General features: G+C 34.1%; 2 protein-coding genes across 17 annotated transcripts; one reads left to right on the top strand and one right to left on the bottom strand.

Annotated features, from left to right (window-relative positions):
• Nucleotides 1-8,622, top strand: LOC8268663 (probable pre-mRNA-splicing factor ATP-dependent RNA helicase DEAH5). 16 transcript variants are annotated; one of them, XR_007217151.1, is made up of 5 exons: nt 383-3,599; nt 3,710-3,807; nt 4,658-4,889; nt 6,356-6,402; nt 8,353-8,622. XR_007217151.1 is itself a non-coding variant. In XM_002532630.4 (2 exons), exon 1 carries the CDS (start codon nt 470-472, stop codon nt 3,563-3,565), a length of 3,096 nt encoding a protein of 1,031 aa, XP_002532676.1. In that variant the 5' UTR covers nt 383-469; the 3' UTR covers nt 3,566-3,599; nt 3,710-3,916. The 16 variants fall into 16 exon arrangements, 1 of the variants encoding a protein (XP_002532676.1); XR_007217148.1 differs by having other exon boundaries at nt 8,191-8,622; XR_007217145.1 differs by having other exon boundaries at nt 6,786-8,622.
• A 670-nt stretch (nt 8,623-9,292) lies between these two features.
• LOC8268661 (protein WHAT'S THIS FACTOR 9, mitochondrial) lies at nt 9,293-13,416 on the bottom strand. The gene is made up of 3 exons (XM_015727539.3): nt 12,363-13,416; nt 12,184-12,257; nt 9,293-10,770 (listed from the first exon to the last, which is right to left on the bottom strand). Exon 3 carries the CDS (start codon nt 10,653-10,655, stop codon nt 9,441-9,443), a length of 1,215 nt encoding a protein of 404 aa, XP_015583025.1. The 5' UTR covers nt 10,656-10,770; nt 12,184-12,257; nt 12,363-13,416; the 3' UTR covers nt 9,293-9,440.
• Between the last annotated feature and the right edge of the window lie 2,144 nt (nt 13,417-15,560).

The following is a 15,560-nucleotide window of genomic DNA, read 5'->3' as shown; positions in this document are numbered from 1 at the left end:
TTCTTTCTTTTTTTCTAGTCCGTGTGTGTATTTTTGCTGATTTTCTCGGAAGTTTGTTAGGTAATGGGCCATGCAGAAAGCAATTTCCTCTTTAGGAAAAAGAAAAGAAATTGTATGGGAATTGAAGTTCGGGGAAGTAGAGGATTCTAAAACAAACAGCGGCCTGTCTTTGACGCATGAAAACTTTTGGAACCTTCCAAACGAAATAAAAACAGAAAAGTTATCAACTTTGAATATTGAAAATTCCAATTGCCAGTCTCTGTTTAAATACAAATTCTGTTGACTGTTTATCTTCCATTTCTACAGTACATCAAACCCAGAACAGCCCGACACAAAATCATTGTAGAAAACAGGTACTTGAAAGCCAAGTCCTTATTTTATTTTTTGAAATTTTTATTGCTTTTTTTTATTAATTTATTACTGTTATTGAATCCTTTTGTTTTTGTTTTTGTTTTTGTTTTGGGTTTCCATGGCTACGGATTTGAATAAATTAGAATACCTTTCACTAGTATCTAAGATTTGTTCTGATCTTGAAACTCACCTTGGGTTTGCTGACAAAGAATTGGCCGAATTTGTTATTCATTTGGGTCGTAATTCTGATACTTTCCATCAATTTGATTCTAAATTGAAGCGAAATGGTGCTCAATGGCCTGACTATTTGGTCAGAACTTTCATCACTGCCATTCATTCCATTCTTCCTCCGCCCAAATCAGAGGGTGGTAGAATTGGGAGTGCTGTCTACAGGGGTAGGGTTTCAAGAGTCATGGCTAAAGGATGCTTTGTTCAATTGGATGGTGATGATGACTTTGGAGGGAAAGAGGGTTTGCTTCATCAATCTGATTTTTTGGTTGGGAAAGAGGTTAGGAGAGGGGATGAGGTTTATGTGAAAGTTGTTTCTGATTCTCCTGGTCAAAAAGGATTGAGGCTTTCTATGAAGGATGTTGTCGATCGGAATACTATTGGTGAGGAGCGGAATACAATTGGTGAGGATTTGGGATTGTGCAAGATGGAAAGAGGCTTGAGTAAGACTGGTGTTAGCGGAATTCATATAGAGGAGGCCTATTATGATGCTAAAACAAGGATGGTAAAGATGGAGAGAATGAATTCTCCAGATAGGTATGATGTGAATCAGCTGATTGCTTCAGGTGTTTTGGGTTTGAGTGAGTATCCAATTAGTCAAGAGGATGATGATGATCCTAACGTTGAGCAAGGGATTGAGATAGAGTTGAATGATGATGAGCCAGCATTTTTGCATGGGAAGACGAGTCATAGTAGTGGTATTGATATGTCGCCTGTGAAGATTATGAAGAATCCAGATGGGTCATTGTGTCGTTCAGCCGCACTTCAGTCTGCCCTCATGAAGGAACGAAGAGAGATAATAGAAGAGAAGATGAGGAGGATGGTTGATTGCATACCCAAGGATCTTAATCGTTCTTGGGAAGACCCAATTCCAGAGATTGGAGACAGGTGTTTGGCACAGGAGATCAGAGGTGTTGATTTATCTGCATTTAACATGCCAAAGTGGAAGAAGGATGCATTTCAGAAGTCATTTACTTTTGGGCTGAGGCCGAAGTTATCTTTTCAGGAACAGAGGCATAGCTTGCCAATTTACAAGTTGAAGAAGGAATTAATTCAAGCTGTGCTTGATAATCAGGTGCTTGTGGTGATTGGTGAGACTGGTTCAGGGAAGACTACTCAGATAACCCAGTATCTTGCGGAGGCTGGATACACAGCTGGAGGGAAGATTGCGTGTACACAGCCTCGGAGGGTAGCTGCAATTTCTGTAGCGAAGAGGGTAGCTGAAGAGGTTGGATGCCGTTTAGGAGAGGAAGTTGGTTATGCTATTCGCTTTGAGGATTGCACTGGACCTGATACTGTGATCAAATATATGACAGAGGGTTTACTTCTCAGGGAAATTTTGACAGACAAGAATCTGTCTCAGTACTCTGTCATAATGCTTGATGAGGCTCATGAGAGGACAACTTACACTGATGTTCTTTTCGGCCTGCTGAAGCAGCTTTTGAAAAGGAGATGTGATCTTCGTCTGATTGTCACATCTGCGACACTTGATGCAGAAAAATTTTCTGGTTATTTCTTTGACTGCAACATTTTCACTATCCCTGGAAGATCTTTTCCTGTGGAGATATTATATACCAAACAGCCAGAAAATGATTACCTCGGTGCAGCTCTTATAACAGTCCTGCAAATCCACTTGACAGAACCTGAAGGAGACATTCTCCTCTTTTTGACAGGCCAAGAAGAAATAGATTGCGCTTGTGAGTCACTCGATATGAAGATGAAAGAACTAGGTAAAGATGTTCCAGAGTTGATTATCTTGCCGGTTTATAGTGCACTTCCAGGTGAAATGCAATCAATGATATTTGAACCAGCTCCACAAGGGAAGCGGAAAGTGGTTGTGGCAACCAATATTGCTGAGACATCTTTGACAATTGATGGAATTTTTTATGTTGTTGATCCTGGATTTATGAAACAAAATCTATATAATCCAAAGATAGGGGTTGATTCTCTGCTTGTAACCCCTATTTCACAAGCATCAGCCAAACAACGTGCTGGACGTGCTGGGCGTACTGGCCCTGGAAAGTGTTACCGTCTATACACTGAGAGTGCATTTCGCAATGAGATGTCCCCTGCCACAACTCCAGAAATTCAAAGGATTGACCTTGCGTATCCTACACTCACCTTGATGGCCATGGGAATTAGAGACCTCTTCTCTTTTGATTTTATGGATCCACCTTCATCCCAAGCCCTCATTTCTGCTATGCAACAACTCTATGGTCTAGGGGCTCTTGATTATGAGGGACTTCTAACAAAAACAGGGAGGCTAATGGCTGAGTTTCCTCTTGAACCACCATTATCTAAAATGTTGTTGGCTAGTATAGACCTTGGGTGCAGTGATGAGATTTTGACTATTATTGCCATGATACAGACTGGTAACATTTTCTACCGGCCTAAGAAGAAACAAGCTCAAGCAGATCAAAGGAGGGCTAACTTTCTCCATTCAGAAGGAGATCATCTGACTTTACTTGCTGTGTATGCGGACTGGAAAGAAAAGGGTTTCTCGGCACCTTGGTGTTCTGAGAATTTTCTTCAATATCGATCTTTGAAGAGGGCACAGGATGTCAGGAAACAGCTTTTGACCATCATGGATAAATATAAGTTGGATGTTGTCAGTGCTGGAAAGGATTCTACTAAGATAAGAAAAGCTATTGCAGCAGGATTCTTTTTCCACGCAGCTAGAAGGGATCCACAGGGGGGTTATCGGACCCTAGTTAGCGACCAGACTGTTTATATCCACCCTAGCAGTGCACTTTTCCAGATACAACCAGTTTGGGTTATCTATCATGAGGTGGTAATGACAAGGAAGGAGTACATGCATGAGATTACTGCCATACAGCCTACATGGCTTGTAGAGCTGGCACCGAGATTATTTAAAGCCTCAGATCTAATGAAGATGAGCAAGCACAAACGCCAAGAACGAATTGAACCACTTTATGATAGATATCATGAACCTAATTCATGGCGCCTCAGTAAAAGGCGAGCTTAATTCATGCACCAGTGAATATCAGAATAAACTGGTTGTGAGTCCTCTTGGTTAAGATTGTTTAATTCTTTTGTGTTTTTGTTTATTTTTTTTTAATATGCTTAGATAAATTCCAGGTGAACTTGACTAAGCTTCTGTTTCAAACAGGTTGAGGTTGATTTCACAAATCTTTTTCATCCATGCCAGAGATATAACTAGTTTTACACTATCAATTATCTTAGTGGTATTTGGGCTTGAATTCTAAGGTGATTTTTCACATATCACAAGTTCTTGGTTGGTCGTAGCACTAGAAATTTATCTCAATAGACTTCTCTGTATGCTTCTTCTGCTGATTGTTTATTTTATTTTACTCTACTGTTTTCTTATTAGTATTCTTTTCTTTTAAATCTTTCATAATTGTCTTGTTAGCACTTTAATATGAGAAGCCTATATGTAGATGATTCGAATTAAATTAATCTGAAATCTTGCATTATTTTTCAAAGTTTTAACATTTTTGTTGGACTAATTGCAGTTAGCTATTTCATTAGTGTGACTTGAATTTTATTTTTTTTGTGTGTTTGATTTCCTGCTTTGGTTTCACTAGCCAATGCTTTCGCAAATCCTATTTGTATAGATTGATAATGCTCTTTTGGTTCTGCAATTTTAGTTGGCTGTATAATGGTAATATGATTGCAGAGGACATCATGGTTGCTATTTAGATATATGCTTCAGTTTGCTAACAAGAATATATGCCCCACTGTCTGGTTTAACAATTGCTCTATTTTTAGTGTTCTCAACCCTCTTTTAGCATTCCCTTTGGTGCTTGAAACTATTCCAAGTGCATTGAAGACATCAAATACAAATCTTCTCCATATGTTTGCTACTGAACTGATTTCACTGGAAGTTTTTATTCCCTGAAAAAGTTTTAAGAAGCAAATACAGCTTGTGTTACAAAATAGTAGGTTCTTTATTTTGATAGTAATATACAATTCAAGGTCATAACATTCTTTTTCTTATCTTTTAATTTTTCCTTAAATATGGGAAGTTGACGAATACCAAAGTTTACATAAGTGGATTATCAGTAGCATTGATTTGTATGCTCCCTTTCTTTAACAGGCTTAATGTCTGGCATCTGATCATAGGGCAAGATGGCAGCTTGAAGTGAAAATGAGCTGATGAACTAAGCACATCTCTACTATAGCAATCAAGGGAACTGATCTATTTTCTTTATTGCATCTTTCTTTTATAATCTACCATTTTGCTTGACATCTTGCTTTATATCCATGTCATTTATTTAGGAAATTGAGCTGTCATTTAAAGTATTGAATAGTGCGACATGATTGAAGAGGTAAATTATTTTTGTTTTAGGAGATGACGACAATTTCATTATATTTTTCTTTTGATTGTTAAAAAAGAAATTGTTCCACTTTGTTCTTGGGAAAAATTTACAAGTTTTGTATCTTAGGTCTCTTGCTGTCTTACTTGGCTCTCTTAGAGATATTTTTTCCCCTTTTCATTAAGTTGCTATAAAGAACCCCTAGAAAATCCACATGAAATGGCATCTGCTTATCATAATGCCCTAGTGTCAAAGCAGAGAGACAGGGAGAGATTTCTTTGATGCTTTGATCTTTCTCATCCATCTTGTAGAGAAAATAGAGAATGAATTAGAGAGATTAGAGAGTTTCTTTGCAAGTGAAGAAAACCTTAGGAGATATTCATTCACCGGCATAAATTCCCTTTTACTGCAAAAACATTTATCTTTAATGCCTAAGATCTATGAAGCACGGACATGGATGTGGACACGGGTAAAGGTATGGATATGGCAGGGACATGAAAAAGTTAATATATATGTATATAGAAAATGATAATAATTGTATAATATAAATTTTATATAAATTCCATTCATAAAAATGAAATTAGAAGTTTAAAAATTTTCAATCTCTTCATCTTCACCCACTTCATCTACAAATAACAATATTTAAGAAAGAAACAAGTTTGTGTAAAAGAATTTCAGATGGAGATAAAGTGGGGAACAAATTGAAGAGATAGAGAAGTAGAGAGAGGGATTTCTGTTTGTTGAAATAAGCGTGAGAAGTATAGAGATTAAGTGTGGTTAGTGTTTTATTAAGAGACTTATGTTTTATATTTTTATAATTTGATCCATTAACTTTTAACTTATTTTAAAAAGTACCCCATATTTTTCAAGATTTCCCCAAAATTTTGCAAAGTTTATTACTTCCTGTTGGCGTCTCCCTTGCGTGTTCCCATCTGTAAAAAAGAAAAACAAAGAACATGTTTTCTGGCATGTTCCATATGCGTCCTCGGCATGTCCCTCGGGAAAACGCATACGGCAACCCCTAGGAGTGTCAGCTTCATAGCCTAAGATTAAAATGACTTTATTATTTTTCAAACTTTTTGGTCAGAGAGACTAATTATTGAGCAGGTAAATGGCAAATATTAACTGACTAGTAATGGGCCATCAATAACTCTTCTTAACTAGTCAATTACTTCCAGTAGCTTACATAGCTGATTGATAATTAGCACCAGTAGCTTTTGGAAACCCTGACACTTTTACTGTGTTGATATTGCAATTGTGACACATAAACTTTGGTGGTTGTAATTTTAGTTGAACTTTCTGATCAGGTTGAGGCTGTATTGACTTTTAGGTTTCTGGGACTCTTTTAATTGGTAATGACTAAATAGTTCATATTTGTATTTTGGTGGTTTGCAATCTGTGAAATTGTGACTGGATTTTCATTTTATTTGGCTTTAGATCGGTACACTACATGTTTTTGGGATCTTGTCATTTTGTAGGTGATGCTGACTTCATATTGGGTGATAGTTGGCTATTCTCAGAACAGGTAATTGGCATTGATCAACCTGTGGTGGTTGTCTAAAGCAATGAAATTTTTTACCTTAAATCTCATGCTTGGAGTTCTTTCTTTGGCTCGCATTTATCTCGATCCATAGCTTTTTTAACTGTTAAACATGCAATGAAAATTGTTGAGTGTCATTTCCAATTATATTGATTCATTGTGTTACCATTAATGGTGTCTGAGACTTGTACCATGATGGAGAAGAAATTCTTAGGCAAATTTGGTTTACAAGTTTTCATTTAGGATAAACTAATAGGAGCAAGCCATGTCAGCATAAATTATATTTATGCATGGTCAAGGAAATAATTTAGTGATGGCAATTATGAAATTTTTTTGATGTGGTGAGTTTTTATTTGTTTTATCAATAGCCATGTGGTAGAACAACTCTGCCTAAGAATTTCTTTTCGTCAAGGAGATTTTCGGAGGAGCCTTCTTCGTTTCTGTCCTAGCTTCAAATGTGTAGTTCCAGTGAGTATTAAGATTTCCTAGTTTCATCCCCCGCAGTCCCCTGTAGAGCAGTCTCCTTTAGAGTCTTCCCTTCCTAAAGCCTTTCTAACTAAGCCCTCTCTTTCTAAGGCGCTTGGAGATCCAGTTTGAGTGGAAGTTCCCGTTGGAGTGGAGTCTTTTACCAGAGATTTTGGTGTCATTTCATGTAATTCATTAGAAAATTCTTCCCCTTTAGTCTATTAAACGTGAAGTTTTATATTTAATGAATGCTAATGTCCTTATGTGGAATTTGTTACTCTCTGTTCATTTCTATTTATTGACTTAAATTGGCTGTCTAGTATTCTGTCCATTTTTATATAAATCTATGTCATGAAAATTGGTAGTTCAATCTGGTTTTGCTTCTTTTCTGCTTTTGCTTAGATGATAGGTACCATTTGTATGTGCTAGTTGATATTCATTTATGGCCCAAAGAATAGAAATATAAGATTATGAGAGCAGTAAAATAGTTATTTAAATAAAGAAATTTGTAGAAATAGTTATTAGAGCATCTCAAATGCACTTTATATATATCAAATTCATTATTTTAAAGATAGTATTACAAAATAAGAAGTCTAATGCACCCTTTATTGTTTAAAATGAAGTAAAGAGTTGGTTTGGCTCTCTACATTTGGAAAGCCGAACTTTACTCTCGATTTTGAGTTTAATAAGTTCATTACAAGTTTTCATACACTTTATTAATTAATATTTTTAATTTATTTTTTATTGGCTAAAGTTGAAAAGGAAAGGAAATAGAACTTAAAATCATTAATGCTTATGAAAATAAAAGTAAAATAAAGAGCAGACTTTAAAGCGTATTGGACTTAAATAAAATCTTTTACTCTTTATATTTAAATATTCCTTAAATGCTCTTTGTTATAAACATTATGCTCTTGCTGATGCTCTTAGGATTCACATCTGGTAAGCATATAGTAGTGTGTGCATCACTTGTTGAATGCATTTAGGTGAGTAGTATGAACTAAGAACATCTTAGAATGTGAGGAAAAATATGTATATCTGCATATTGCTGTAACATATGTTTGTGGACTATCAAGCATGCATGCCCCTGAAAAAACATTAAAGTCACACTGGTTGCTAATGGAAGATATTCTTTTAAAAATAATCCTTGTACTTGATAGTACATTCTCAATCCCTGTCAAATGGTATAGATGGAAATTAGATGGTTATATATGCTGCAAGTATTAGTTTTACATAGAGAAACCAAAATCTGCTTTAGTTGGCATGTAAAATCACTCTCTCTCTCTCTCTCTCTCTCTCTCTCTAATGCAGCAAATGAATTACTTAGAAGGGTTAGTCTTAGATTATTGATTTTTCTTGCTTGGAAGTGGAATGCTGAGTTTGCAGTGATTTTTACCTCAATTGGATTGAGTGGAGGTCATCTTAAGCTTTGAGTTTTGCTTAATCCACACTGGAGTAATCATGGCGTTGCAGATATTTTGTTGATTCTGGTAAAGAGTAGATCATATGTTATTTGGTGAAGGTGGCTTTTGAAAAACGTAGAGATGGCAAAACTGGTTGAAGGGGAAGCCTGATTTTCTTTTGTTATGGATAGAAAGGGCTTCAGGAGGGTGCACATTATTTATGGCGGATGAAATGCCAACAAGAGATATACTGAATATTAGTAAATATTTGATTTATGTAACTAGAGTTATATATGTTTGAAGACAATGTTAAATTATGCATGCTATGCTCCTTTTGTAACTATACTGTCAGGGTGGTGTCAACAGATGAGCATTTGAAAGGGATAATCGTCACATATAAACAACTTGAATTGCATGTAACATTTTAGCTTGCGTTTACCCCCGCATTAGTTACTGGGAAAGGTAGGCAAATATTGTTTCAGAATGACAGAATCCAATATTATTTTTTCTGGTGCATTTAGAGATTAGCCAGGACAATGACCAAGGCACAATAATCATACCCCTTCCTTGTTAGGCCTAATATTATCACTTCCGATCGTAAAGGTCCACTTGAACTACCTTTTGAATTAGGAATTTGTTCAGGGGAAGAAATGGAGAGAGTCCGATTTGCTGATTAGATAACCTTTTCAATGAGGTGTCAACAGCTGATGTAGAAAATCTTAAAGAAAGAAAATTGTGCGCTACTTTCTTGAAGTCTTTTTCCAATACCTACTACTGATCTTCATAGATTTTTCATTGTGCTTATAATGAGTTTCATTAACCACTGGGAAAAAAGTCATTAAGTTGCACTGATTTGTACATGGGCAGAAACTATTTATGGATGCTTGAATTGTTCAAAAGTTGGTACTTTCTTATATACAAATTCGATTGCTTGAAGAATGACACTCAAAAATCTGTAAATTATTTTAAAGAAGTCTTATAAGCTAAAAGCAGAAGATAGAGGATTAAGGTTGAGAAACCTTAAAAACATTTTAATAATGTATTGCTGGTAACCAACTATACCCAATCGTTAAGGTTTAGAGATTTAATAAAAATCAAGCGCTGGAAATCACAACTAAAATGATTTCCAAGTAACAATAACTGCACCAACATTACAATTCAGCAAGAATCGTCTTGGCGGGGTTCATTGCCTTGGACAACCTCTAATGAGTCTTCTAGACTAGCTGTTGTATTTTTCTTGTATAAGCCCCTACTTCTGTCTAAAAGCCCTCTACTCATCAAGCTTGCATATCTTTCCCTGATATCAACTAGAGGATGTTTTTGCAAGAGTTGTTGACCATCATATGCTTCTCTGAGAACAACAGTCTGAGTATCACACTTCATAGAGATATAAAAAATTGCAGGATGGCGCTCAAACACTTTAGTGAACTTCTGAGGCAGAGACAATGATTTACGGAGATTACTTACATTCTTACGCTCAGTTTTCTTCTGTATTGTGAGGTGGAGAAGTTCATGAAAGACTCCAACAATCCTCTTCTCAGATACATCCGTACGTGGATCTAAATGTGAGGCATCAGAATAAGGTGAAGTATAAGGAAGGCTCTGCCACTCCTCTAACCATTCCATGCACTTCCTCTTCAAGCCAAAACCCCTTGTGAATCGAATTGGAAATGCTAAGCAACCACTTTTCACATCTTCTTCTTTTTGTTGGAATGCCGCATTCTTCTGCAACTGAGAGACAGCAAGAGTATCATCCCACATTTGAAGTTTTAAGCCAATACGATCGTCAGGGAGTCGAACTGAAGAAAATAAATCAGGATGATTCGGAATCAAGGTATTACAATAATCATAAGGCAATCCCAAGTCCCATTTTAGCTGGTCAATTGTTTGTAATGGAAGGATCCTATCCTTTGTGAGCATGAGCAGTTTGCAAAGTCTTTGAATGAGATCCATTTGGTTCTGCTGAAGGATTTGGAATTCTTCTTTATGTATATTTGAGGCTTCAGGGGTCAACTGAAAGCAGGGAACCCGAGTACCTCCGCTATCAAGAATGTGAGATTCTTGGAAGATAGTAGGATATCTTCTGATAAATGTAGAGAGCTTAAGATCATGGGGTAGACATAGCTGTCGGCGGTGTGGAGTGAGATGATATATCGGAAGGCAGCAAAGAGGAGCTGAGGAGATGATGGACGTAAGGAGGCAGGTTGCTTTAAGATCTGTCTGACCAGCCACAAGAGTATCCAATGCTCTATCTTTCACCCATTTCAATTTAACATTCACTAGACTGAATGTTTGCTGGTAATTGAATCCTCTTCGGCATCTGCACAGAAATTGGAAACCTTGTTCTCTACTTAGCAATGATAGGAAGACCATTTGTTAAGAGTCAATTTATATGCTGTACTTTCATCATTCGGTACTTTATATACTTGGAGGAATCCACCAAAAGCAGCTAGAATATAGCAGCAGAAATCCAACTATAGCAGAGGCCCTACATATCAGCAACAGTAAAAGAAAGATTCTAATTAGTCATTAACTACCCATGAACATTCTACAAATCACATCTAACCAGAGTAGGTGAACTCTCTCCCCCTTGGGAGATGAGAGAAAGGCAGACCTAAAACTTCAAATAATTACGCATGTTTTAAGAATTCAGGACTTAAATAATTGGCATCTATTCTCATTCACAGAATAGGACGTATGCAAAAGCATAAAAAGCATATCAGAAGATGCATTTGTTACATTTTGAATCCCAAGGCTAATCAAATTACTATGACTTAAGGGTCAAGAATTTCAAGCTTCCTACTCCTCTCACTCTTTTTTCTTGATTTTTCACTAATCAATCTTCATTCAAAACTAGTTCTAGACAACCCTATTGCCCCACATATAAAAGGAGCAGAGGAGCTGTTCCATTTCTTTATGATTGAGATCAATAGAAGAAACCTCTTTTACCCTAAAGGCTGCAGATATCTAACTTCTTCTACCTTAAAAGTTATAGTCCAGTCACCCTTAACTTTACCATTCATTTACACTATCATCTTCTTTTCCCTGCTGTAAAATTCCCATATTACAAGAACAAAGTAGTAACTAAAATTTTAAGGCTTTTTCAAGAATTTGCCCATAAAAGTTTCTAAACTCGAGTAACTCATTGCTCAAAAACCCAACAGATCTTGCAGGTCGAATCAAACACAGGAATAACACAGCAGCAACATAACTAATCCAACGACTGTCAGGAAAACTTTCACAACTTATTTTCCAAAATTTAAACATCTCTAACCAGTATCAAAATAAAATAAAATAAAATAAAAATAAAATAAAAAACATAACATAAAGAATAAAGAGCTAAGCTTTGTAAGTGAATATACCACATCTTCATTAACTTCATACTGAATTAGTAAACTTCACATATTGACTAATAGTTAGTTAAGAAAAAGACAAAAAGATTCTGATTGAGGGATTTCATCAAACAGAAAAAAGACATTACTATTCTGAGGACTGATGATAACATATCCTAATTATATAAAACATAAAGCATACGAAAAATCTCAATCAATAGCAGGAAATATCCTTCATATAACATATCCTAATTATAGACAACATAAAGCATACCAAAAGTTTTAATCAATAGCAGGAAATATCCTTCATACTTGCTGACACCCAATAATGCTTCAATCCATCCATTAATTAATTTAATTTAATTTTTGTAAAAAAATACATGTTCTTTTTCGCTAAAAATACACGTTCTTTTTTACATTCAAATAGAACCCAAGTGATAAAAAATTTAATAAATCGACAAAGAAATGAAGACAGGGATCGCATATTAGTACAAGATGGAAAAATCCCAAATTTCACAAATCCATAAATTAACAGAAATATTAAAAATTCCAAGAACACGTAGCATTACCTCGAGTTGCTGAATGGAAGGAGGAATTGGGCAGCCCGCTGATGCTAGAGAGGCGTTGGGTTAGTAGGCTGTTGCTGGGGTTTGGGTTTGGGATTTGGAAGTCGTGTTAAACTGGTAACTTTATGCAATAACCAAAAATCATATATATAGGATGCAGAACTAGACAGTTAAGTACCTACCAGTAGCGCAATGCGGCCCAATCGTCTAGTGGTTCAGGACATCTGGTGACATGAGGTAATAATCCGCCACCAAATAATCAATTACTTTCAGTAGCTTAACATTACCTGATTGACAATTTCGGAAACCCATTTGCATGGTATTTAGTGGGTGAGAGAGATCAACAACAATTACTTGATTACTGTGTTGATATTGCTTGCATTTGTGAGCTATAAACTTTGAAGTGGACCTTCATGAAGTGAGGATGGTAGTTGAAAATTTTAGTTGTAACCTTCTGACCAGGTTCAGGCTGCATTGGCTTTTAAATTTATGGTTCTTTCTTATTGTTGATGATGGCAAAATACTTTCTTTTAAACCAAGATAGAACTTTAGATTCATTACATAGGCAGCATGAAAATTACATAACAGGAGGGCTACAATGGACCCAGCACAAACAAGCCAACTACTGGAGACAGGGAGGCAGGCAATTCAGTTTGCCATTTACAAAATGAAAAAGTGCAGGAGCTAAAACTATTTGTTTGACAAAACAAAAATATCAGTAATGGACTTGATTTCACTTGTTGATCACTTGAATTGATTGCAGAGAATCACTTCTGATCAAAATGTTAAGCAAACCATTAGCAGTGCCCAAAAGCAACCCTTCTACAATTGCCAGCAGCTCCAAGATTTAAGGGGTTAGTAATGCCGGAAAATTGCTTTGCAGCACATGCAACAGCAGACCCATAGTTAGTTTGGTTCAGCTGATCATAATTGTTTTACAAATATTAATGAGTTATTAATATTTCAAGAATTAGAAGAACACAAAAAAAAAAAAAAAAAAACAGCAGCAAAATGCCTAAATGAACAAACTTTGTTTCTTAATATATATATATATGCGTGTGAGTTAAAAGGCCTGAAGTAGCAAACCCTTGGGTAAAAAAAGTACTTGGGGCGGTTAATCCTACTCTGGCAACTCTACGTAAGGCAGAGTTTGGTTTTTTTAGGGTGATAGTGTTTTCACTTCATCAAATTCAAATCAAAGAAATTGAGTAATAGCACGTATGGCTATGGCTGCTACAAACAGGCTTTCTGAAATTGATGCCGAAATGTACAAAATACAAAAGCAAAAACATTCAAAATTTTACTATCAAACATATATATATATATATATATATATAAAGTCCTAGTAATTGGACCGTAAGCAAAGGGACTAATAGTGATAGAAATAGGAACAATGAGTGTGTTATGAACAATGAGTGTGTAGTTTAAAGAGAATATTTTTAAAAATTATTGAATATCATAAATAGGTTTGTGTAAAAATATTTTATTGACCAAAAAGCTCCTAAGAGCATCTATTCCAACCACTGCCAGATTTTGTTCAGCTATTAAATTTTGATATTTTGTTCAGCTACTAGATTTTGATATTAAAATTTTACAAAATAGATTTTGTTCAATTAGTTATCGGCTAATATGAAAAGTTGAATCAAATATTTTTTTAATATTTTAATAGAATAAAGTCCAATTTGACTTTTTTTTTTACCTTTTAAGCCAAATTAGTCCATTTTTTTTTCTCAAATTACCCCTTAGGTACGTGATTGGTAGTTACTCTCTCCTGAGAAATAGAAAAATAATTTTTTTGAAATGAATAAATTAATAATTTAGTAATTCTCAACAGCTTTTTTATAGTTTAAATATTTATAAATAAATGCTAGTCAAAGGAGTCTGGTTTATTAAAATCTTTTCATCAATTCTACTCTTATTTTAATAAAAAGTGAGTTAAGTTGTCTCTTAAATAAGGTCATTTGAATAAAAAAGAAATAAAAGATTAAACTAAATTAGTTTAATTCTTTTTTTAGAAAAAAGGAAAATTACGTTTCTATCATGAATTTATGAATCAAATTAAATCTTATTTCTATTTTGATAGTTTGAAATCTGAAATAGCTTTAAATAAAAGCAATGGAATATCTCATTCGATTATTTAGTTTCATTGTGTTACCAATGATTATCTTTTTTTTTTTTAATTTATTGTCATTTGTATATGGTTTTTGATATTTATCAAAAGAGATATTTGTTACTTAGATCGTAGTTTAGTAAAAGGTTATACTCGAACTAGAACCGGGTCCGGGTTGCTTGATGAACAAAACAGGTTTCAATAGGAGTCGTATAATGTTCTGACCTTAGAAATATTTCACATACATCTCTTATTAATATTTTTCTTTATCTAGCATTTATGTATATATTTTTATTAAAAAATCTCAACAAGGAATCGAAATATAATAATATGGACTCTAGTCCACCATCTTATGTTTAACATTTTAACAAATTAATAAATTTTCAAGAAATTAACTTCGTTCCTTTTTAAATAATTATAGCAATAGTTGTTAAGCCTAACAATTTTCATTGATGGTAAAGGTCTATTTGAATTAAATATAAGAATGGGGATCTTCTAGTTCATCCATGGTTTATCAACTGTCTATTCATCTTCGTAACTTCATTTATTATAAGAGTGTTTGATTTAGATATAATCTGCTGACTGTATCAATTCTATTTTAGAATTTTTTTTATCAACAGATAATTTATTTAAAAATTTTTATTTTTATTAAAACTTAATAGTAATAATTTTCTTTAAATTGATTTTATATAATTAGATTTTTATATTTTATAATAAATAATATTATTTTAAAATTATTTTTAATAATTAAATAATTATAATATTTATAACAAAATTTTATTAAATAATTTAATTTATTAATTATTAGCTATCAACTATCAATATCTAGCTACTAGTTGTATAAATCAGTCGATCAAAACTTTTATTAGCTAACCACTTAAAATGATATTTTATAAATTACGCATATATATATATTTATATATATATATATATATTTATATATATATATATATATATATTTATTTGTTTATATATATAAAAAAAAATATAAAGTTGTTAATTATTTAAAGACTGAATGGCTTATTTAAACCTAAACTTTTTAATTTCTTTTTTCATTTCTAACTGATTCTTTCAAATTTTTCAAATATAAATAAACATAATTTATTTATTTTTTTCAAAAACAACTTTGGTCGAGTTTTTCCTATGATATTTGCCTATGTGGAGGCCAGATTGCTTAGTCATTAGAATCTTATTAAAAAAAAAAAAGTTGAGTCAGCTTTTGTTAATGCTGACTCAACTAAACGACACGTTGCATCTTTTTTTCTAACTT

The sequence above is a fragment of the Ricinus communis genome, chromosome 8 (genome assembly GCF_019578655.1).
Source record: "Ricinus communis isolate WT05 ecotype wild-type chromosome 8, ASM1957865v1, whole genome shotgun sequence".
NCBI classification, from domain to species: Eukaryota; Viridiplantae; Streptophyta; class Magnoliopsida; order Malpighiales; family Euphorbiaceae; genus Ricinus; species Ricinus communis.
This window is presented reverse-complemented; position numbering and strand designations above follow the sequence as displayed.

Coding starts and splice junctions, on each gene's coding strand:
- LOC8268663 (XM_002532630.4), top strand. CDS start 470: ATGGCTACGGATTTGAATAAATTAGAATACCTTTCACTAGTATCTAAG.
- LOC8268661 (XM_015727539.3), bottom strand. CDS start 10,655: ATGGTCTTCCTATCATTGCTAAGTAGAGAACAAGGTTTCCAATTTCTG.